The following is a 23,854-nucleotide window of genomic DNA, read 5'->3' as shown; positions in this document are numbered from 1 at the left end:
ATGTGCACACGTGTGCAGCTTGCTAATATCAGGTCTTCATTATGTTGAAAGTTGGCTGAAATACAAAATATTATGATACTTAAAATGATTGCATTCATGATTTTAATATTGTAAACTTATAATAATCTGCCACGTCCTTTACTTGACAGACGTATGTGAACTTTATAAAGAATGAGAAGTTATTTGAGATCTAAATATTACAATCTTATTTACTCCTAAATTATATTTTTAAAGGAACTAAGAACCTATAATAATTCAGTTACTCAATGCACTTCAGATTTTTACCAAAATGAATTGTTCATTTAACAGAACAGTAGATTTGCTAGTTGCCATCAGAGAAAAATCAAAGCACATTTCTAAATACACGTGAACGTGTACGTGTACGTGTCTAGTTTACAGAACTGGTCTTTTAAGGAAATTTAACATATTATTTATCTTAATATATCAAAAGTGATCTGCTTATTTCTAAGCTATGGTTTCTATTCTAAATTTCTACACATAATCAATCATACATACACATATATGTCTGTATATATGGAGAGAGAGGGGGAACTGACAAATACCAGCCTTCAGTATGTTGAGAGTTGGAGACTGGACATATTTAAATGTACTATATTCAAAATTTTAAATTGTCAAGTAACTTTATAGCCATTTACAAATTTTTGCCGTATTTCTTTAGACACGTATGTTACGTTTACAATGAACACAGTTTCAGTGTTTCCCACTGGGATAAATACCGTTTCAGCTCACGCCTGCAGACAGCCGGAAACGCCAGCCCACGCAGACGTGAGAGCCATCGACCTCCCTGCCTTTGGTTACACCTTGGTGTACACCTGCCACCCGGGATTCTTCCTGGCGGGTGGATCTGAGCACAGGACATGTAAAGCAGATATGAAATGGACAGGAAAATCGCCCGTCTGTAAAAGTAAGTCACTGACGAGGAACTGAGATGACTGCTGCAGAGCAGAGACGGACACAGTTGCCCTTCAGGCTAGTTTGCAGCTTTGAGATCCTTGAGCCAGCAGCATCATGGAAGCGATGTCAGTCACCCACTATCTCCGTGCTCAGTGTGTGTGAGCCGCATGTGTGAACGTGTGTGCAGTCAGTGTTGGATCCAGTGGAGGCACAGGCTAAGGAGATGCATAGATTTGATTACTTGTGAGTCACATTTGAACCAAGGAGAAAAGCTCTTTGGTTGAAGAAAAGCATTATGAGTTAAAAGAAAAATAACATTCAGTATATTTTTGGAAAATGTATTTTTAATGAAAATGGGCAAATATCACCAAGCATCAGTACATATTAAATTAAACCCTGTTGTTTTTAAGACCACAAGCTGTTTGGTGGTGGAATAAGTGTATGTATGCTTGCCGTTGGATCTAGTGTTTTAAATTACAAAAGCAATTAACATGGAAACAATGCATTAATTATTCACAAATTAGCGTATTTACAAAGGAGAGTAATAACTCTGGGTTTTTGATGATAGCTAACCTAAAAGGTTCCCCACCAAACAGGGATTACATACAAGCCATGTACTCAACATCATAAATAAAGATTATGGAGTAAAGTGCATGACTCTAGTTTTAGTTTCCTGGACCTTAGGATGTCTAGTTCTCAAGGTAGGAATTCTTAATATATGTTTCCCCTGCCCTTCTCTTTCAGAAATAGAAGTAAACAGAATATTTTTAAAAATGATAATTTGTAGTTTGATGCAAAACTTGAAAAGCTAAGAGATTATGAGTTAAATCTAACTGGATAGACCAAATTAAACATTCTGCAAGGGAAATAATTTGGTGTCATCCAATATTAATTTGTAAGTTCATTGATGTGGGTGGAGACTTAGTGAAGAAGGCTATGAAATCTTAGTTATTTTGTATTATTTGGGGGCAGCATATCCCAAAGAGGAGTCAGAAAATGGACAAAAACCACCCTCCTTTGCAAGGCTCTCTGTTGTAACACACGAAATGGAACACACGCATTAGAGCCACACCAACCGCTGCGCACGCTTTTCCCACAGACATACGGATATTCTCTGTGAACACATGGGTTTCTATGGCAATGTCTGAACTATTCATGTTTTGTACATTCAGGAGATCTGGAGAAAGCAAACTGCTTTCAATTTGACATTTTTTCAAAGTTCTTCCAAAAGAAATGTTTTTGAAAATGATAATTTGTCTTTTTACTTGTAGGTAAAGGAGTGAGAGAAGTTAATGAAACAGTTACTAAAACTCCAGGTTTGTATACCAGAACAGTTACAGATTTAAACCAAATACAGTGATTTGTTCTCTGCTATACCCTGTACAGTGAAACCAATTTTGACATGCAGATTTCGGATTCCCTTAGCCCATGAACAAGTGAATATTTCAATTAATGCAAACACCAAGCCTATGTGGAATTCTCTCTCTTCCATAACAGTGGTTTGTTTACGGAATAACAATATTTTAAAGGAAAACCGTTGGCACAATCATGCACTGTTTCATTCAAAGGTGCCTCAGGCATTTTGCAGGCAGCAATGGACACACAGTGTTGATAACAGAATGTGATATAATGGAGAGCCTTATAAAGAGGGTGCGAGTCTTTCCTCTCACCGAGGAATCCATAGTGAATGAGGCATTGTGACAGTGTAACTGTTAACGTGAGCGGGTCAGACGTGGCGCTCCATTTTGTCCCCAAGTGTCTCCGTCATTCAGGCAGCCCCTGCCTCCTAACATGTGATTCCCGCTTTTGTTGCTCGTGGTACCCTGAGAAATGCATGATCTAGCACAAGACGCAGCCCTGGCCCGAAGGAAGGCGCTTTGACGCCAAAGGATCCCGCACAGTGTACGTGTGTTATAAATGTAGACGATATTTAAAGAATACAGTGTGGCCCCAGAGTAGAAGTTAAGACAAACTTTTCTGTTTTTAATAAAAATAGAAAAGCTTTGTAAATATATAAGGCCACGTTCCTAGAGCTTTCTTGATTCGGGTTTCAACACTAGTTTCTTAAACAAAAAGCTCCGTTCTGGAATCAAGTGTAGAAAGAGTCTATGTGACGCTCTTGTTAAGGCACATGCTGTGTCACACATTTAACTCTTAGAGGAGGCAAACCGTCACGTGACAAGAGCCATTTCTCCAGTGTACGCCATGAAGTGTAAAAACTACTTTTCTTTCAACTCTTTATGGACTGTTCTATTCAGATGTTGTTTACACACCAAATCCAGAAATCAGTCCTCGTCACCCAGGCAACACCATGTTCAGTGGAAGGAATCGCGCTGCTGGTGGTGTGTGTGTTCTGCTATTGCACGCTTCCTTTTTGTTTAAGACACTGAAATATCCGCATTTCTTTTTTGCGGGTACATACGTTATCACCACTATACCTGCTCTCATTCTCGCCGAAGGGAAGTGCTCATTCAATGTGGTTCTTTGTCAAGGGGCCACCTCTGGCACACCTTCAGTTTGATCGTTGCATTCCACTGCACACTACCAGCAACAAGTCAGATGACAAGGACCCAAAACAGTCATCTCACCACATTACCGCTGGTCACATTTGAATACAAAGAAGCCGCTTCTCGGACACTGGTTTCGCCCTTCTTCCCAATCTGCCTGACTCAGGCCCTGGCGCACCAACAGTAACTTGAGTGAATGGCTGGAATAAGCACAATAAAAGCTTCGGCCGAGTGTATCAATTCCAATTAGGGAAACAATCCTGATATTGTTTTAAAGGCTATTAATTCTAAACTGAGTCATCTGGGGCTTGCTGATTAAAACGGGGCCTCTGTGATGCTGCCGATGGACGGGTAGAATGTTTAAAAGCCACTTACCAGTAAGCACGTGCGTTAGATGCCTCTGTGGGTATCTCCATTTCGATGTTGTTAACTTCTAAAAATGACTTGGGAAGGCGGGTCCCCTGAAAGCCATAGGACGTGATGGCATCGGTGCTTGCGTAACTCCTGTTGCTAGGGTGCGTCCTACCGCCTGCCTGGGAGGCCGGGAACGGCCACGGGCGACTGCAGAGAAGCCTGCGCACGGGCTCCGGCTCCGTGTCCTCGTCGTTTGTCGCCAGAAGTGGATTTGCTGAAAGATACGCTAGGGAGAAATGCAGCTTTCCTTCTGCGTACCGGGTCAAGCAGTGTGTGTGTGCCCAGCCATCCTCGCCGTGGCCCTCCAGCGCGGCCCCTCCTGAGGCAGGCGGCCGAGAGACAGGAGAAGCACGGATGCAGCGCCGCGTTTCCTATGTGGGCTGCGAAAGGGGCCGCATTCCAGAACCGCTGGTTAGCAGAACCGTGAAAAAAGAAGTTTAATTTTTTTCTTAACCAGTGAAAACAAGAGGGAATATCTCAATAATCTTTGCAACTACTTTTGTCCCAGATGAATTTTAATGTTTTAAAAGACTTCTAGCCTTTCATTTCTGAAATATATATAATGATACTTGACACCACTTAATGTAACTTTCTTACCAATACTGGAACACTTTATGAGGAGGTTAAAGTAAAATGGAAGAGCAAGGCTGAGACAGTCTGGCTCTACTGATAAAGTGAAGACCTCGAGAAACGGCGTTTGTCTCCTGAGCCAGCACGTCCACTCGGAGTGATGCTGAGACGCTCATGACGAGTGTCAGTTCTCTGAGCCGTCTGAGTCCTTCAGAGGCACAGCTGGATGTTAATGAAGCACCAGCCATCATTTTCTGGGTCGTTTGGACACGTTTCCTGTAAAGCAAAATAAACACTAATCCAGTTCAGGGTCCACTCCACTTTCGGCAGGTCTGTGAGGAGAGGTGTGCTCTGGCGTATCAGATGTCCCCAGCACAGTGACAGAGGTGTGTGGACCTCACAGGAATCTCCCTCCTGTCCCATTTGGTCCTTACACACGTGGTGCGAAGGGCCAGTGCCATCTGTCATCCTTGTCCTCGTCATTGTCATGACTTGCGATGTCCCCCTGAACAAGTCTGCCTTCTGTGTTTTAAGTACCTACATTTAAACACCTAGCTGTTTTTAAAGACCCGCGTTTATTGTTTCTGTGCATGCTAATATTTGTCTGGTTTTCCTCCCCCACAGTTCCTTCGGATGTGTTTTTCGTCAATTCGGTGTGGAAAGGATATTATGAATATTTAGGGAAAAGACAGCCGGCGACTCTGACTGTGGATTGGTTCAATGCGACAAGTAGCAAGGTGAACGCCACCTTCACCGAGGCCTCGCGAGTGGAGCTGAAGTTAACAGGTAGGTGCCCAGCACAGTTCCACGCGTGTCAGCACACGTCCCGTGCCGCTGGCTTTGCATGTGTGCCCCTCGGGGCCCTGTCAGTGCCCACACTAGGGCGGTGAGATTTGCTCTTTGTCAACATCGCGCCACCAGTGCAGGAAAAGGACCTGTTTGTTCAAGGTCAGGCACGTCACGTACCAAGTCAGAGACGTGAGACTGACACCCAGGTAGGCACGCTCCAACATGCATTCTGTGTTCTTTTTCTTTCTTTTTTTAACCCTAACCCTAAGCCTAGATATTCTCCTTTTTAAAATCTCATTTGCTCCTGGTGAGTTTCTGTCCCACAGTTACTAAAGTAACACCAGCTCAGAATTATAGGCCAGATGCTATTTTAAGGACTTTCTGTATTTTGCCTTCTTCATTCTTACATCAGTCCTTTGATGTAAGCATTCTTACTAAACATTTTTTGGGTACTGATTAAAAGAGAGAGGGGAGCACCCAGGAAAGCAAAGTGGCCATCCTAAGGCGACACGGCAGAGTGGGGGCGGGAACGTAGCAATCAGAGGGACTCTGGAGCCCACACTCATACCTAGTAAGGTCAGATCACCTTCATGACTAAATCTAGTGCCCTTTTAATTTAAATTTACCTCATTCCTTACACCCATGTATCATGGTTTATAGACTCACTCCTAAAGATACCCATAAGCCCTAGCCCTGGTTCTGAAAACCAAGGACCCCAGAATGGCACCCACTCTCTCACATGATGAATCTTTAGAAAATATGACAGCAGATCAATATTTCCCCCCATTCCTCACACCTCACTTTTGTGCCTACTTGGATGGGAAGACATCTAAACACAGTGCACATACCCTGGCTTTAGGAAAGGCAAAACCATTCCCACTCACGGATTGTTAACAGGGTCTGTTTGAGTTCTTGCTCTCACGGCCACATTCTAGACCCTGTGGATGGACACAAGATTAAGACCAGGTGCTCTAGGCACGTGTCAGATAATGTCAGACATTTTTAAATGTTCAGATTCCTTAGTCTCACCTAACTACATTGGCTAATATTTCTCTTCATGGCATTTGGAATTTTTATTTCCAAAAGAAAATGTTCCGATGTGATTTTGATGCATCTAATCTCCACGGATCAGTTTGGAAAATCTCTGGTCTAGACTCAGGAAAGTATGTGAGTGAAAAGTTGCTCCGGCTGAGTACCCGTGGGTATAGACACTTCCTGGCACTTGAATTCTGATTAAGAATGAGCGTGGAGCAAGAAAGGAAACTAACGTTTATGGAGCGCCACCAGGACATGATGTTCTGTTGGCTGTTACTATTTCATCAGCATAAAAAGGAAATCTCATAAACATAGATATTGTGATCTCTACCTATAGCTTGTAGAACTAGGGTTCCAAGTTTTAGAAGTTAAATCAGATACCAAAAACACATTGCTGCTGTGGTGGAAATGCACACCAGCCCAAACTAAAGTCTTCAGGGGGCCCTTTCTGTCAGCTGACGTGACCGATGGCATCCCTCCCATCCTGTGTGCTCAGCCAGTGGAGACGACTCCTGGGTTACCAGAGATTTGCTTCTCTAATTTGAGTGAGGGGGATTAACTGTGGGGTTCTCTGAAACCAACAATGTCATTGACCCTTGAACCTGTCTTCTCTGCACAGAAGACATTTGCTTCATTATTATTTGTTTATATATGTTGGTTTGTTTCACCTGTGGAGAGGGAACTAGCTGTAGCTGCAAACAGTTCGTCTTATGTGCCAAGCTTGACACCTCTAGGCAAGAGTACTAAGCAGCCTTCCACTATCTCATGAGTAGCTGCGAGGTGAGGCTGTTGTTTACTCACTTGGTGCCCGGTAGCTTATGGCTACACAGAGGTGTCCATCAAATTTCGTTCACCATGCTGTTCATTTCATTTTCAAGGTGACATTCATCTTTATAAGTAGCTACATGGGGAGTTATGGTCTCTTTTTTTCTACATACTCCTGTCCTCAGAAGTGAGGAGAATATAAATAAAAGTTAATGCAATTGAATGCGTATTATTTTTATGGGATAAAGATGTTGATACAATTCACCAAAGTGAAGTGGATTATACCTACTTAAGATAGACAGAACTTTAATAAGTGATTCTAAGGAAAAATAAATGCTGAAGCAAGAATTAAAAAATAATAACAATTTCTCTTATCTGTGATATTGCTGTGTCTGTACCATATTCCCAACCAAACGGGTTGAGTGCCTGCGCCATCAGCTCTCGTGAATCCGTCTGAAATGAATAACTGGCTTTGCTCTTCTCGTAGGAGTTTACAAGAAGGAAGAGGCCCACTTGCTTTTGAAATCTTTTCAAATTAAAGGTTCGGTAGACATTTTTGTAAGCAAGTTTGAAAATGACAACTGGGGACTGGATGGTTACGTAAGTACCGCATGGGAGGGTTGTTACAAAGCACAGGTTGGTTGGGTGTTACGGTCTGCACAGGGGTGCGGCAGAAAGGGAGACTTCTGAGAGGAGCGCGTGTCTGCGCTTCAGAACTCAGCAGCCCCTCCCCTAACGGCATTGTCATGGGACCCCTTCATTTTATGATGGCCGAAACCTGGTCCTGACATGAGACAAAATCTGCCCCAGAGCAAATGGGCTACTGCTCCAGGGGACAAGACGAGAACTTAGGCCCAGGCTGTGCTTGCTGACACCATAGTAAGAGTCAGGACCAAACTCTTCCCAAGACCACTGGGAACCACTCTAAAAGTTCCAAAAACATCATTCCCAGATCATCAAAGGGGTTTAAGACACCACCTTAATACCCTTCTTTGCAACTTAGCCATTTGCTTCTGCTCTAATTTATTACCTATGAAGGGGACACAGCCTCCCATGGTACAGCAGCCAAAAGTCATGACACAAAGTGAGTTTTACGTAATGTAGGTTCTATCTGAATTCATCTGTGTCTCCCCCATTACAAAGGATAGTTAAACTATGAATGTGTTGTAAATTTACTATTTTTGAGATCAAAATGAGAATGAGAATTTATAAGTTATTTGAAATTCACTGTATATTTCAATTTTTAACTATACATGTGTCACTGAAAAAAATGGCAAAAATAAAATATTTAACTTGTAGTATCTAAATAGGAAGATTACAGTTATGCTTTGAGAAGAGAAGAGAATGGTGTTATCTTGTTACGCACTGTTTTCTTCCTTTTCACACCTCTCAGGTCTCATCAGGACTTGAAAGGGGAGGATTTACTTTCCAAGGTGATATACATGGGAAAGACTTTGGAAAATTCAAGCTCGAAAGGCAAGGTAAACTGCACTTACGTTATTTTTAAAGCAAATGTCAGGTTGGGCTTCAAATGACTCTGCTGAGAAGTAACGAAAGAGGCCAGGACTGTCAAAGAAGCAAATAAAATCATGGGAGAGACTAACATGTCACAGCTGAACGACAAAACAGACTTCTGTTGAATAGCAAAGTAGACAATACAAAGATGGGAAAATGCAAAAAATATGCCAGATGTGGAACTGATATCCTTACTTTATAAAGGGATATTAAAATAAGGGGGAGGGGAAGGAAGGATACAGATCAATTAAAGAATGAAGCAAACTACCCTAAGAAAAGTATAAGTAAGAGCAATTACAAGTGCCAACAAGCACGAGAAGAGCTTAAATTTCAAAACTATATACTGTGGACACAAAGATAGATCATTGTTTCAGTTATCAAAATGTCAACGATTTTAAAAAACGGCTTTGGGGGATAGTAGAAATAGGCACTTGGGTGTTCCTTTTCGGTGGGTGTGTGGGTGGATACGCGCAACTTGGCAATGCTCTTTCATCCAGCAAGTCCACCTCTACAGTTTTTAATCAGATAAGTAGAAACATGATGCTTTGCATATCCAGGGAGATCAAAAGAGGACTGTTCTGAATAGTTGAAATTAGAAATAATCTGTATGTCCCACACGTCTATCCTAAAGGAACTACATAAATAAACAATTTTATTCTATGTGTTAGATTAAATAGAAAACACTTCCAATCAGTATATTTCATGAAAGGAATGAGGACTATATGCTAACATGGAAAGGTGTTCATGACATTTACATATATATATGTGGAAAACTTGACTAGAGCCTGATAGACAGACAGACTGCCGTCCTCCTTTCTTGATACCTTTCTCTACTACTTGATTTTTACCTTAGTAATTAGAGAAGGAAAACACATGAAACCATTACCAACCTGAGTCTCACCTCAGCCCCTTGCTAGTTTGGTAATCCAAATGAGTTACAGTTTCTTCCTCCAAAATCTCAGTGGAGAAGCCAGTCAGTCCCTGGAATGGAGATGGAGACGCCGTATGAGCATGCGCCCTGTGTCCTCCACGGCGCCGTGAGCGTGTGCCTTGTGCTCACCGCGGCGCTTTGCACACAAGCCATTACTACCATGGTTACTACCACAGACAAGAGAATGCGTTTTTGTGTCGAGATTAGCACAGGCTTTCCTCTGGATAGCAGCATAAGCAATACGTGACTTGCAGAATGCTATTAACATATTAATTTTATAGAGAAGCATATCACCGTACAGGTTGGGATCCCACAGCTAACTCTCAGAAGGATGTGAATGCAATATTCTGTGATGATTGGCATTGATGCGTTCATTTCATAAGACTTTGATCAAGATGAAGGATTCCAAAGGAAATGTTTACCAACCTGTATGTTATCATACCTCAAAAAACTTGATCAAAAAGGGTAATTAATCATATAATACTCTTATTCCTCCATTCCAAATTCAGTGCATTTAAATAGAAGAGCTTTAAAGTATAATATCAGCAATGGCTGAGACGATTTTTTAAATTGGGTTATATTATTTTGCAGTAATGAAGTAGAATAAATGCATTAGCTCAACGCTAATGATGGGTAAAGTTTCCTCTCGCTCTAAACCAAATTCTGTAGTTATTTGCCCCTTTCTCTCTCTAGTAATTAAGCACAACACAGCGAGCTGTACAGGAGTCTCTGGAGACATTTGAGCTTACTCATCCAGTGAACCTGACCTGAACTGTAACTTTGTTATTGCAAATTTTCTTTGCATTACCCCACTTCTTTTTAATCTAACAAGATACCAGCTTGCTTTAACAACTAATCTTTATTCTTATGTGATGATGAGCTTATTGTCAGGAAAAACAATTTGGCTCACAAAATAATTTGAATCACAAGCAAGTCTCCCATTTAAATAATTACAAAAGTCTATGTTTGAGTAGTGCTTCAAAAACAACCATTCATGTAAGAGTTATGGCTAAACCCTATTTTTAATGGATAAAAATAAACAACCTCTTAATTGTCTCCAGTCAGTAGAAGAACTGGAATAAAAGTGATTATCATTAAACAGATACTAAACCAACTTAGTGTGAAAGACAACTCTAATGCAAAAGCATGTGTAAGAAACTGACCAATAGGTTGGTTTTCCCATTAAAATTAAATGACCCCCACACAGACACCCACACACACACATACAACAAACAGAATGGGAGAAAATATGTGCAAATCATCTATCTGATAAGTCTTGCATTCAGAACATATAAAAGACTTTTATGGCTTACTAGTTGAGGCAAATAGCCTAACTAAAAAATGGGCAAAGGATTTGAATAGACATTTCTCCAAAGGTACACAAGTGTCCAATAAACACACAAAAAGATGTCCACCATCATTAACCATCATGGAAATGCAAACCAAAACCACAGTGAACTCCTGCTTCATGTCCACTTGGATGGCTATGATCATAAGGAAAACAAGTGGTGACAAAGATATACAGAAACTGGAACTCCTGTGCTTTGCGGATGGGATATAAAAATGACACAGCTCCTGTGAAAAACAGTCTGGCAGTTCATCAAATAGTTAAACATAGAGTTGCCAAAAACCCAAGTAATTTCACTCCTAATGTTCAGCCAACAGAACTGAAAACATATGGTCATAGAAAAATTGGTGCACACATGCTTATGGCAGCATTATTCCTAACAGCCCCAGTGGGTGGGCCTATCCATACAGTGGAATATTATCTTGAAAACATCATGCTGCAGAAAAGAAGTCATTCAAAAAAATGCAGATTTACACAATCATAGTAAGGGATTAACACCCCACTGTCACCAATGGACAGATCCTCCAGACAGAAAATCAACACAGAAACAGAGGCCTTAAATGACAAACTAGGCCACATGAATTTAATTAATATTTTTAGAGCATTTCACCCCAAAGCTGCAGAATATACATTCTTTTTAAGTGCACATGGAACATTTTCCAAAATAGACCACATGTTAGGCCACAAAAGAAGTCTCAATAAGTTTAAGAAGATTGAAATCATATCAAGTGTCTTCTATGACCACAGTGGTATGAAAGAAGAAATCAGTTACAAGACAAAAACTGAAAAACACACAAGCACATGAAGACTAAATAACTTGCTAGTAAATAATGAAAGGGTCAACAATGAGATCAAAGAAGAAATCAAAAGATATCTTGAGACAAACGAAAATGAAAACACAACAACCCCAAATCTATGGAACATAGTGAAGGCGGTCCTATGAGGGAAATTCATATTGGTTTGTCAGAAAAGTCATGACGCATTTTTGCAATGAAAAACAGAAAAATACGTCATGACTTTTCCAACAACCCAATAGCAATGCAGGCATACCTAAAGAAACAAGAAAAATCTCAAGTAAACAGTCTATCTTTACACGTAAGGGAACTGGAAAAAGAACACCAAAACAAGCCCAAAGTGAGTGCAAAGAAGGAATTAATAAAGATCAGAGCATAAATAAATGAAATAGAGACCAAAAAAACAATGAAAAGATCAATGAAACCAAGAGCTGGTTCTTTGAAAAGATTAACAAAATTGAAAAGCCTTTAACCAAACTCATCATGAAAAAAAGAGAGAGAGGATCCAAATAAAATCAGAAAGAAAGAGAAGTTAGAACCAACACCGCAGAAATACAAAAAAATTTAAGAAAACACTATGAGCAACTATATGCCAACAAATTTGACAATTTGGAAGAAATGGATAAATTTCTAGAAGCATACAATCTTCCAAGGCTGAATCAAGAAGAAACAGAAAATCTGAACAGACTGATTACTACCAACAAAATTGAATCAGTAGCCAACAAGTTCCCAACAAACAAAAGCCCTGGACCAGATGGCTTCACAGGTGAATTTTACCAAACATTCAAAAAAGAATTCACACACACACACACACACACACACACACACACACACACACACACACAGAGAGAGAGAGAGAGAGAGAATTAACACCTCTTTTCCTCAAACTATTCCAGAAAATCCAGAAGGAAGGAAAGCTTACCAGATCATTTTACAAGGCCACCGTTGCCCTGATCCTCAAACCAGACAAAGACAATACAAAAAAAGATAACTATAGGCCGATATCCCTAATGAACATAGGTACAAAAATCCTCAACAAAATATTAGCAAAATGAATTCAGAAATACATTAAAAAGTTCACACCACAATCAAGAGGGAGTCATTCCTGGTATGCAAGGTTTGTTCAATATCTGCAAATCAATTAACATGATACACCACATAAACAAAATGAAAAATAAAAATCATATGGTCATATCAATAGATGCAGAAAAAGCATTTGACAAAATCCAGCATCCATTTAAGATAAAAACTCTCAGCAAAGTGAGAATACAGGGAACGTATCTCAACACAATATAGGCCATATATGATAAACCCACAGCTAACATCATACTCAATGGGGAAAAGCTAAAAGCATTCCCCTGAAGATCAGGAACAAGACAAGGCTGCCCACTTTCTCCACTTCTATTCAACATAGTAGTGGAAGTATTGACCACATCAGTCAGACAAGAAATAAAAGGCATCCAAATTGGAAAGGACAAAGTTAAATTGTCATCATTTGCATATGGCATGATACTATACAGAGATAGTGCCAAGGATTCCACAAGAGAACTATTAGAACTGATAAATGAATTCAGTATAGTAGCAGGATACAAAACTAATATTCAAAAATCAGTTGCATTTTTATACACCAATAACAAACTATCAAAAGGAAAAATTAAGAAAACAATCCCATTTACAATTGCATCAAATAAAATACTTAGGAATAAATTTAACCAAGTAAGTAAAATACCTGTACTCAGAAAAGTATAAGACACTGAAGAGAGAAATTAAAGAAGATACAAATAAATGGAGGCATATACCATGCTCATGAATAGGAAGAATTAATATAGTTTAAATGTCCATTCCATCCAAAGCAATGTATACATTCACTGCAATCCCTATTAAAATACCAATGACGGTTTTCACAAAACTAGAATAAATAATCCTAAAATGTGTATGGAACCATAAAAGATCCTGAATAGCCCCAGCAATCCTGAGAAATAAGAACAAAATGGGAGGTATCACACTACCTGATATCAAACTATATTACAAGGCTATAGTAATCAAAACAGCATGGTCCTGGCATAAAAACAGACATATGGATCAATGGGACAGAAGAGAGCCCAGAAATAAATCCAGGCATATGTAGTCATTTATTCTATGACAAAGGAAGCAAGAATTTATATTGAGGTAAAGACAGTCTATTTAATGGTGCTGGGAAAACTGGACAGACACATGCAAAAAAATGAAACTGGACCACCTTCTTACACCATATACAAGAATAAACTCAAAATGGATTAACGGCTTAAATGTAAGACCTGAAACCATGAAACTCCTAGAAGAAAATATAGAAGTAAATTCTCAGACATGACCCTTAGCAATATTTTTACTGATACATCTCCTCAGGCAAGGGAAGCAAAAGAAAAAAATAAACATATGGGACTACATCAAACTAAAAAGATTTTGCACAGAAAAGGAAACCATATCAACAAAATGAATAGACATCCTACTGAATGGGAGAAGATATTTGCCAATGATAAGGGGTTAATATCCAAAATTTATAAAATACTCATACAACTCAACACCAAAAAAAACAATCCAATTAAAAAATGGGCAGAGGACGTGAAGAGACATTTCTCCAAAGAGGACATACAAGATGGCCAACAGGCATATAAAAAAATGCTCAACGTCACTAATCATTAGAGAAATTCAAATAAAAACCACAATGAGATATCACTTCACTCCTGTCAGAATGGCATCATCAATAAATCAACAAACAAGTATAGGTGAGGATGTGGAGAAAAGGGAACCCTCGTGCACTGTTGGTGGGATTGCAGATTGGAGCAGCCACTATGGAAAACAGTACAGAGGTTCCTCAAAAAATTAAATATAGAGCTACCTTATTACCCAGCAGTTCCACTCCTGGGTGTTTATCCAAAGAAATCCAAAACACTAATTCAAAAAAATATATGCACCATGTTCACTGCAGCACTATTCAAAATAGCCAAGATACGGAAACAACCAAAATGTCCATCAATAAACAATTGGATAAAGAAGATGTGGTACATACATACCTTGGAATATTACTCAGCCTTAAAAAAGAATGAAATCTTACCATTTGCAACAACATTGATGGACCTTGAGAATATTACGCTCAGTGAAATAAGTCAGACGGAGAAAGACAAATCCCATATGATCTCACTTATATGTGGAATCTAAAGAACAGAACAAACAAACAAAACACAAATAGACTCAGAGATACAGAGAACAAACTGATGGTTGCCTGACAGGAGTGGGGTTGGGGAACAGGGTGAAAAAGGTGAAGCGGTTAAGTATAAAATAGTAATCACAAAATAGTAATGGGGATGCGAAATACAGTGTGGGGAATATAGTCAGAAATGTTGTAAAGACTACGTAAGGCGCCAGATGGGGACTGGACTTATCAGGGGGTCACTTCATAGGTTATATAGATGCCTGACCACTGCACTGTACACCTGAAACTTATATAAAATAATACTGAAGGTCAGCTGAAACACATACATCGTCACAGGATGTGGAGTACAGCGCAAGGAATCTAGTGGATGGTGCTAGAATAGCTGTGTACCGTGTCACATGGGTCGTAGACTTGGGGGTGATCACTTTGTGAGAGGTGTAAATGTCTAATCATTACGTTCATTGTACACCTGAAACTAATAGACTGTTATTCAAAAAATGCAGATTTAGTGATCCATGTCTATGAAATGTCAGAACTGGCAAATCTTTGACAGAAAGCAGGTCAGTGGTTGCCAGGGGCTGGAGGTTGGGGTCGGGGGGTGGTGAGGAATGACGACTATGGGGTACTGGGTTTATTTTAGGGAAGAAAACAGTGTTCTAGAACTAGATTGTGGTGCCGATTGCAATGCTGTGAACATACTAAGACCGTTGAATTGTATGTATGCTCTAAGTGGGTGAATGCGATAGTATGAGAATTTCTTTAAATAATGCTCTTTTAAAAAATGGAATGAAAAAAAATTTTTTAATGGAATGACTGAGCTTAGACCATGTGAAAAGGTGCTCACGCTCATTCTTAAATGAAGAAATGTAAGAGAAAATAATTACATGTCATGCATGAGCTGTCAGAGTAGCAGTAGCAGCAAAAGTAGAGATAATACAAAGAAGGGACAAAGGGAGGAGAGGCGGGCAGAGGGGAGGGTGGCAGGTAGACAGTAGACCGTTTTCCACGCGTTTGTGTAACGGCCCTCATCACGTAACGGTTGAAATGAGATGGAGGCACCTCTTTGGGGGCAATTAGGTAAGATACCGCAACACTAAGTGTTTCAAATTCAGTTAGGCTGCAAGGATTTGACTTCTTAGAGTCTGTCCTGTATATTTAGACTCCTGCGGATGTATAGTTGTAGAAAAAGGATTTCACAGCATCATTATAGAAAAATACTAGAAGTGGCCTAAATGTCCTTCAAAACTAGACTGACTACATAAGTCCCACGTGTCCCGTCAATAGAATACTGTACACCTCAGAAAATCAAATCGGATTCACATGTGTTGATGGAAGAACCTCGGAACGATATGGTTAAGTTTCAAAAGCCGAATACAGAAAATGTAAATAGTACGCCCAATTTGTAGCAAAATAATGAGAGACAGTCGTAAGTACTAACAGCACGTCGCTGGAAGAGCCCTAAAAAGAAAACTAAACCCATCAGCATAAAGAGGCAAGGAGTGACCCTTTATACCTGCTGTCCTTTTCTATTATTTATTGTCATATATTTTATACCATTTTCATTAATACCATGTGCATATATTACCCTTTAAATTATTAAAACCAGGGTAAACAGCTGGAATTCCCACGGGTCTCCAGGCAGCCTAATGCGTTCAGAGGAAGGCTGGTGTGTAATTCGCAGAGCCCTCCCCTTGTGTGTGTGGCTGTGCATCAGGATGTGACGTGCCTGTGTCATCCAGGTCTCCAGTCCTGACGGGGACTGTGAGCCCTGTGACGGCCAAAGCTATATAGTCCTGTTTGCAGAAAACACTGTCGGTGAATTGAAGCAGAATACAGATGTATTAGAATGAGGCGAGGAGACAGTTATAGAAACCTGGAGGAGGTGTGGCCTCGTCATGGACACCAGCAGGAGCTCAGACTGCCCACACCAGCACTGGTTTCCATCTCGCCAACACGTGCGGAGCCCCTGCTGCGTTCCAGCTTCTGTTTGACGCATGGGATCCAGAGGGGGGCTGGCCGAGCCCGGCCGGCAGCCGGGGCTAACCTTCCTTCCAGCACGCGGGGCCCAGGGAAGCGTCGCTAGGTGCCAGGCATCGTGCTCAGGAGCTGAGGTTCCTGACAAGTAACCGTCACCAGACCCCTTTGAGTAGTGTACCTGGGGAGTCCCTGTGGGACCGTGCCAGCTCTGGTGGCCGCTGTGACAGCCGCACTGCCGCCTCTGGACTGTGTGGGCTGCTGCTGGGACCACCACCGGGGACATCCGATATCGTCCCCAAGGCTCTAACCCCGACAGCCACGGGAATCAATTCTAAACCGCCCCAGGGTGCTGTGCATCAGTGTCTGGGTGGGAGGCTCAGGCCAGCTTCGCTCTGCTCATTCGCTGTCACCTGGACGCTGGGCGCTGAGATGACACAGCCCAGCGTCTGGCCTTTACGTCCTGCGTGCATCTGAAAAGAGAAAATTAAACCTGAGTCCTACGTGCTGATACAGAAGGGTCTCAAAAAGATGTGGTTCGGTGACAGAGCCAACAGCAACGATCAGATAAACCTATCAGGCCTCTGAATGGTGGGAATAGCCTAAGCTGCATTTATGGAAGCTTATGACAGGTAGTGTTAACGTTTTTACATAAAAACTCAAGGATTTTTATTTTAAAAGCTATTAAAATATTTTTAGCATTGGATCGTTTCTTTGCATTCATGGTTTGTAAAAAGAAATGAAGCTTCTCTTTCTATTTACTATCCCATAAATTCTGGACATGAACTTCTGACACCCAGCCAGCTTCTTTGTAACAGCTCTGCTGGGTTCCGGTGACCCAGTCATAGTTCACTACACACGAGCATCTGAGCGTCCATGCGATTAAGCCAAATACCTTTCAAAATCGTACTTTATAAATAGTGAACTCTTTAGAACAAACTTCCTCGTTTGGCAATAATCAGTAAACGTCTTCTGATTTGAATGTTCCGTGTCTGCATGGCTCACAGTGCCATGCGAGTACTTGTCACTGAGGAGTTGTGACTGCAGGGTCAGTGGTCACGTCTGTAACGTTAGAGACGCTGACATCCGCCTTACCGTCTGATGAATGGAAATCACGTTTTCCCATAGAATCCTGTTGGGTTCTCATAGAAACTTACAACCTTGAGCTGCGTTCTTCTTTTGAGTACAGTAACACTTCGGTTTGCGAGCATAATTCGTTCTAGAAACAAACTACTCGTATTGCAAGACATCACTTGTTTACCACATTAAAATACATTAGAAATGTTAGCTCATCTTGTGGAACACTCGCAAACCACGTTACTCGCACTCCGAGGTTTTACTGTATTTCTATATTCAGGAGTGAATTTTGGAATCTACATAAAAGAACAGATTACACAACACATTCGCATATGCAGAGCTTGATGTCATCCACATAGAGACCTGGGCTACGTAACCATTTCAGTGACTTCTATTTTGCTGAGTCTGTGCCTTAGGAAAGGAGAAAACAGCAAATTCTACCCATCTCTCTATCTAGATAAAGGCATATGGATGCTGCCTTCAGTTAGTTTTTATGCACCTGCAAACATGTGGAGCTACAGGCAGAAGTCAGAAGGTGTATCACCCCTTTCGCCTTCCCAGCCCTGGGAGTGGGAGCCTTTCATTGTCCTGCTGAATGCCAGGAAGGAATCATCCGGTTTCTGTGTTTTGGTCATTAAGATGGATATTAATATCTTTGGAAAAAGAATATCAGTTGGTTCCCTATGGAATTGCATCTCCTGCCTCATGTAGAATTTATATCCATTTATAAAATGTATCATAAATGTATCTTTGTTTATGCATAAGTGCAGTTACTACAAACTAAACAGTCCGTTTCTTTTCCAGATCCCCTAAGCTCTGACCAGGACTCGTCACAGCATTATCACGGCACCAGCAGCGGGTCCGTCGCAGCTGCCATCCTGGTTCCCTTCTTCGCTCTAATTTTATCAGGGTTTGCATTTTACCTCTACAAACACAGGTACCGTAGCAACACCATTTGTTTGCACATGTTGCGATTGTAAAGTATTGACGTAATGGTGTGCACGCCCTCACACTCACACATGTATCTTCTGTTGCCGTGCGATCTTCTCTCATACTTTGAGAATGCCCATACGGGAAAGTTTTGTTGTTTTCCTTATCTGCTATACATTTTCAGCAAGACACCGAGAGGCTGTGCTGTGAAGGAAGGCTCTGATCTCAGGGCTACGGGAGAGCCGCTCCTAAGCCCGTGACTTCTAAATCTGCGGGGTCTTATAGTTCTCTGTTTCAGGGCCAGATGAGGAATGTGGGGGTTTTGCAGCAGCAAGCAAGCCCCACCTGGTGGTCCAGACACCTCACAGGTCCATTTTCTCCTGAGCTCTAGCCACCTGTCCAGGGAACACACCAAGCCATCAGCATTCTCTCCACTCGTTCCTTCCCCTCTACAGATCTAAAACGTCCTTCACGAGTGGCAGCGCACTTCAGACAAAACCTTGTCTCTGCTCCTTTTGGAGTGTCTCTCGTTACTGACATGCTTGGAGTCCCAGGGTTCTTTGCTCACTATGTCCACGTGGCCTCCTCTCCAGGGTCCGGGAGTCTCATCCGAGTCTGCCGCGTTTCCCTGGCAACGAGGGGATGGTGGTGACTCGTGACTTGGGAGATGAAATGAAAATGTTAGCCACGGCTGAGCTCCATTCAGATTTGGCTGAATTTGTTTACCTATTTTTGCTATTGGAGCATTTTTAAGTTCAGTGTCAAAGTCTGCAGCTCCTCAAGCCGCTGCAGATGGCTTTTCTGCTGACAGAAGCTAGTTCTCTGGGAGTCACACACTTTTTAGTTCCCATTTTCTTAATGAACATATGGTAACTTAAGGAAATCCACTGGTAACCACTAAAACAGAAGTTTCTTTACATCCATGTCAAGTGATGATTTTGCCAGTGTGGTTATTTACATTAAAGTTGTGTTCTTACCACCTGGCATATTTTTCTTATGTAATTTCTTCTGGAAAAAAGTGTGTGTGTGTGTGTGTGTGTGTGTGTGTGTGTTGCGGGGGAGTGGTGAGACTAGGTAGTTTCAGGTCTTTTATATCTAAAAAATCTTTTAATTGTCTAATCTTCAGTGTACAGAGGGGTTTTCTTTTAACCAGACATGTAAACAATAGTTTCACAGTGAGTGTAGTGTCTTCTAGAGCCTACTCATTGGAGACAAAATTGTATTACAAAAAGGGCTAAGAATTAGTGACTGTCAGTTATGACAGAGAACCAACGTTTATACTTTTGTTGAAAGGGGGCACCTGATTGCTGCTTTGCAGATAGGAGTAAAAAATGTAGCGACTTCCTCAAGGTCATACACCTGACAAGTGATGGACGGATGCCCACACCCAAACTGTCCGCACCAGCGTGATCTTGCCAGTCGACCAGGATTCCTAGTTGGAATCAGCTAGTTCTTGGATTCTAGAAACCCGCTTCGATTTTTAAAGCCCCCTGGATAATGCCAGCCATCAAGCACCAACAGGACACGCCAGCCGTGTGAGGGCGCGGCCCCGCCAGCTTGCCTGGCACCTTTTCTGTGTATTCCCTGCTGGCTGACGAGTCATTTTACACCCACAGTCCCAGCTGACGCGTCTTTTTCTCTTGAAATCAGGGCCTTAACGGTGTGTGTTTGTCTTCCACTTTAGAACAAGACCAAAAGTTCAGTACAACGGCTATGCCGGACATGAAAACAGCAACGGACAAGCTTCATTTGAGAACCCCATGTATGACACAAACTTAAAACCCACAGAAGCCAAGGCTGTGCGGTTTGACACGACTCTGAACACAGTGTGCACAGTGGTATAGCCCTTAGTGCCGCAGGACAGACGATAGCCATACCTCGGACGGACAAGCAGCCATTCCTCTGGTGCCATAACCCACCCTCCTCCTCTCGGCTTTGCTGCAGCGAACGTCACGGCTTCTCCCAGCGCGTGCGGCAGGGGCGCCCGGGCCTGCGGGCCGAGTCTTCCGAGTCATCCTGGGAGTGGATTCCGAGTGCCGGCCGCCCCCGCCGGGGTCAAGGCCCACGACCGGAGGTCAAGGCGTCCGGAGGAGCCGCGTCGCCAGGGCTCCAACCTCCGCACTCTGCCTGGCTGGGCTCCTTCCAGCGCAAGGTCCTGGGCACGTGGATACTGCCCTCGGGGGCAGTGACAAAATGGTAGCACCACAATACGTTGTCATTTTTTCTTTTTTGTAACCCCCATGAATGCAAGCACTCTGGAAAAAAAAAAAAAAAAAAAAAGCTCTCTTGGAAGTTCCCTTTGGGGTGGACGCACACCCGGCCCATGTGCCACCGCCCTCCTGACACCTGACAAACTTTGAGGACCTGCAGCCGCCTGGCGTCCATCCCTGGGGCCATGTGCAAATGTCCCAGTCAGCTGTTCTATTGCAGAATTTCTGATGCACAATTTTTTGCACTAGTGTGTTATGAATGACTGAGTAAGAATCTGATAAAAATAAACTACACAGGGTTTATACACACTACCCATTGTATTATAAGCATCTCTCATAGTCTCAAGCAAAACATTTCACCATCCGTTTAGTTGATCAGTTAGGAAAAGACAAGAGTCCCCAGATGTGGCACAGGTTTGTCAAGGGAATTCGGTATTGAAGAGATTCACTCTATTTTCGCTTCTTTTAGCTCCATACATGTGTTGAACTCACTGAAGATGTCCAACAAGAACAAAACGAGGCCTTTTCTTTCCCACACGTTTTCTCCCTGTGGTCCCGGCGTCACCCCATCATTGTCAGTATTATACAGCTTCATAGTGGGAGGTCTGCAGCAATTTCTATCTGCCATGTAAAAATGTGAATAGTAATTTATTTTAGATAGCTCATGAGCTTGTGGGTGTTCGCTCACAAAGCAGCCTTCCCTTTAGCGTTGTGTTTGTCCTTCTGTGCTGGGCCGTCCCTCTCTGCTGTCACGGTGAAAGACTACACACCCCAGAGGCAGCTTGAACTGGGTGGAAATTGTTCAGGATCAGAAGGATCAAAATAGCAAGTGTTTCTTTGGCGGCGAGGAGAAATTACACACACACGTCTTTCCTTACGCCATGGTTGATTGATTAGCTTGTCTTTCGTTTCATGCTTTATAATTCCAGATGGAAAGAAAATTCCAGTGATTTTTCAAGTTTAGAATTCATTCTTGGTAAATTATAAATTACCGTCTGAAGCAGGCGTGATCCCCAACGTGGATAAAATCAAAACCTGACGTAGAACTTACAGCAGTGAGAACATCTGTTGTCACAAACTCAAAGGGAACATCCTGTTTAGTTTTATTTATAACCGTTTGGTGAAAAGATTCTGGAAACATATCCTCTCAGTTGGGTTTTAAGAACCGGCCCTACCTATGAAGCGTGTCCCGTGGTGGCAGTCCTGCTGGCCCCACAGACGTGTCAGGTCCCTCGTTGTAGTGAATGGGTGCCCACCTGGCTTCAGACTGCTAGAGCTGTTGGCTGCACATTTCAATGCAGGATCTCAAAAGTGAGAAATGAAAAAAAAAACAACAAAAAACTGTCAGGATGTCAGCTCATCCTTTCAGAGTTGTGCATTGTGCTTTGAACATTTTAGTCCATCTTCCTACTGGGCACCCACTGTTTGGGCCTCGTGCGCGTGAAGGGCGCGTGCTGCCGGGAGGGCATCACTGACCTAGTTCCTTCTTTGCCTTTTGAATCCCACAGTATTATGCTGGAGTCTCTGCGCGCTTTTCTCTGGCCAGCCTGACACCAGGCCCAGAGGCTGGCTTTGCAGCCTGGAGCCCTCCCGTGACCTCCTGTCTTTAGACGGGATGAGGTCAGTGCCAGCCAGGCACTGGCCGCCCGCGGAACCGGCCAGGGAGGGAGGCTCCGTGCAGGGAGAACAGGGTAATTCTATCTCTACTGAGTGTATATATATACATACATATAAATATACTGTACATATCTGAGTTTGAGTCACTCAAACGAGATGCAAAGCGCTGACTTCCGAGTCTCAGTCGATGTCTTTCGCCCGCGTTGCTGACCTGCCCTCTGGTCAATGACCTCCCTGCGCCCTGAAATGACAGGACATCCGTCAGGAAACCACATATCAGATTAGCTATTCTTTTCCTTTGTGTGCAAAGTCAAACGTCCTTTGGTTGTCACATTGGAGCATGTTATTTAAACAAGGACACTCCGTGGAATGGTCCCGCAGGGGCTCTGCCCGGGTCCCCTGAGGGTGTGGGCGGGCTGAGCGGGTCTGCTGGGGGCAGGGCAGCCTGAGGACTCTTCCCGACAGAGGGGACGCGCGAGGGCCCGCCGCGCGAATGCAGGGCACGTGCTTCAAAGCTGTTTAAACTGCTGCTTGTCTCACACATCTTGCCTTTCTTCAGGCTAGCTGCAATAATTTTTTTCTTCTGTAAAATATTTTGTAAACAACGACAAAAAAAAGCTATTATAAAAAAGGGGAAAAAGAAGGCTGGCATTCTGATCAGGAAATCCATCGTCACCCCCACCCGTCTCACCATCCACCACATGCTGCTGACACGAGTAGGTGCAAAAGACCTTTTTGTACAGAGATATATTTTTTATGAAGAATTTGTAAAATTATTAAATATGCTGTAATTTTTTGATTAATGTAGGTAAATTGTTAAAAAAAATAAATGTTTTTACAATACAAAACTGTAATTTTCCCAATAATGTACATTGTACCACCTCTAGCTGATTTTCAGTTCCGATCCTATTACACATGTATTAATATTAAAGTGGCCTGTTAAAATGAACAGTATCTTTTTTGTCAAAGAAAAAAAATTATACAGAGTGTAATATAGCCTGTGCAATGCCACCTATCTTTAAAGCAAATCAGAGCTCTAATTAAATATTTAATTTTAGATTTCTATTTTCGGCGTGAAGTTATTTGACTTTTCCTGCGTGTGTGTGAGCCTGGCGGGAGGTGGAAAGCCGCCAGGAGTGTCGCCAGCGGCTCACCGTTGCCCCCAGCTGTGACATCACCGTCATGCTTCATAAAAGGCAGACGCGAGGAGCCGTGATACCGCGGCTTAAAATCAATGAGAACTTTCGGTTCCCTCCAAACCGAAGTCAAG

General features: G+C 42.2%; 1 protein-coding gene across 1 annotated transcript in view; it reads left to right on the top strand.

The window, feature by feature from the left end:
• CSMD1 (CUB and Sushi multiple domains 1) overlaps nt 1–23,641 on the top strand; it is a 1,699,370-nt gene extending 1,675,729 nt beyond the window's left edge. The window contains exons 57-63 of the mRNA XM_019652695.1: nt 746–925; nt 2,187–2,231; nt 5,031–5,192; nt 7,483–7,595; nt 8,389–8,476; nt 18,632–18,764; nt 20,442–23,641. Coding sequence (XP_019508240.1) covers nt 746–925; nt 2,187–2,231; nt 5,031–5,192; nt 7,483–7,595; nt 8,389–8,476; nt 18,632–18,764; nt 20,442–20,601 — 881 coding nt within the window. The 3' untranslated portion in view covers nt 20,602–23,641. The remainder of the gene's footprint in view (nt 1–745; nt 926–2,186; nt 2,232–5,030; nt 5,193–7,482; nt 7,596–8,388; nt 8,477–18,631; nt 18,765–20,441) is intronic.
• The last annotated feature ends 213 nt before the right edge of the window (nt 23,642–23,854 follow it).

The sequence above is a fragment of the Hipposideros armiger genome, unplaced genomic scaffold (assembly GCF_001890085.2).
Source record: "Hipposideros armiger isolate ML-2016 unplaced genomic scaffold, ASM189008v1 scaffold_185, whole genome shotgun sequence".
In the NCBI taxonomy this organism is placed as follows: Eukaryota; Metazoa; Chordata; class Mammalia; order Chiroptera; family Hipposideridae; genus Hipposideros; species Hipposideros armiger.
This window is presented reverse-complemented; position numbering and strand designations above follow the sequence as displayed.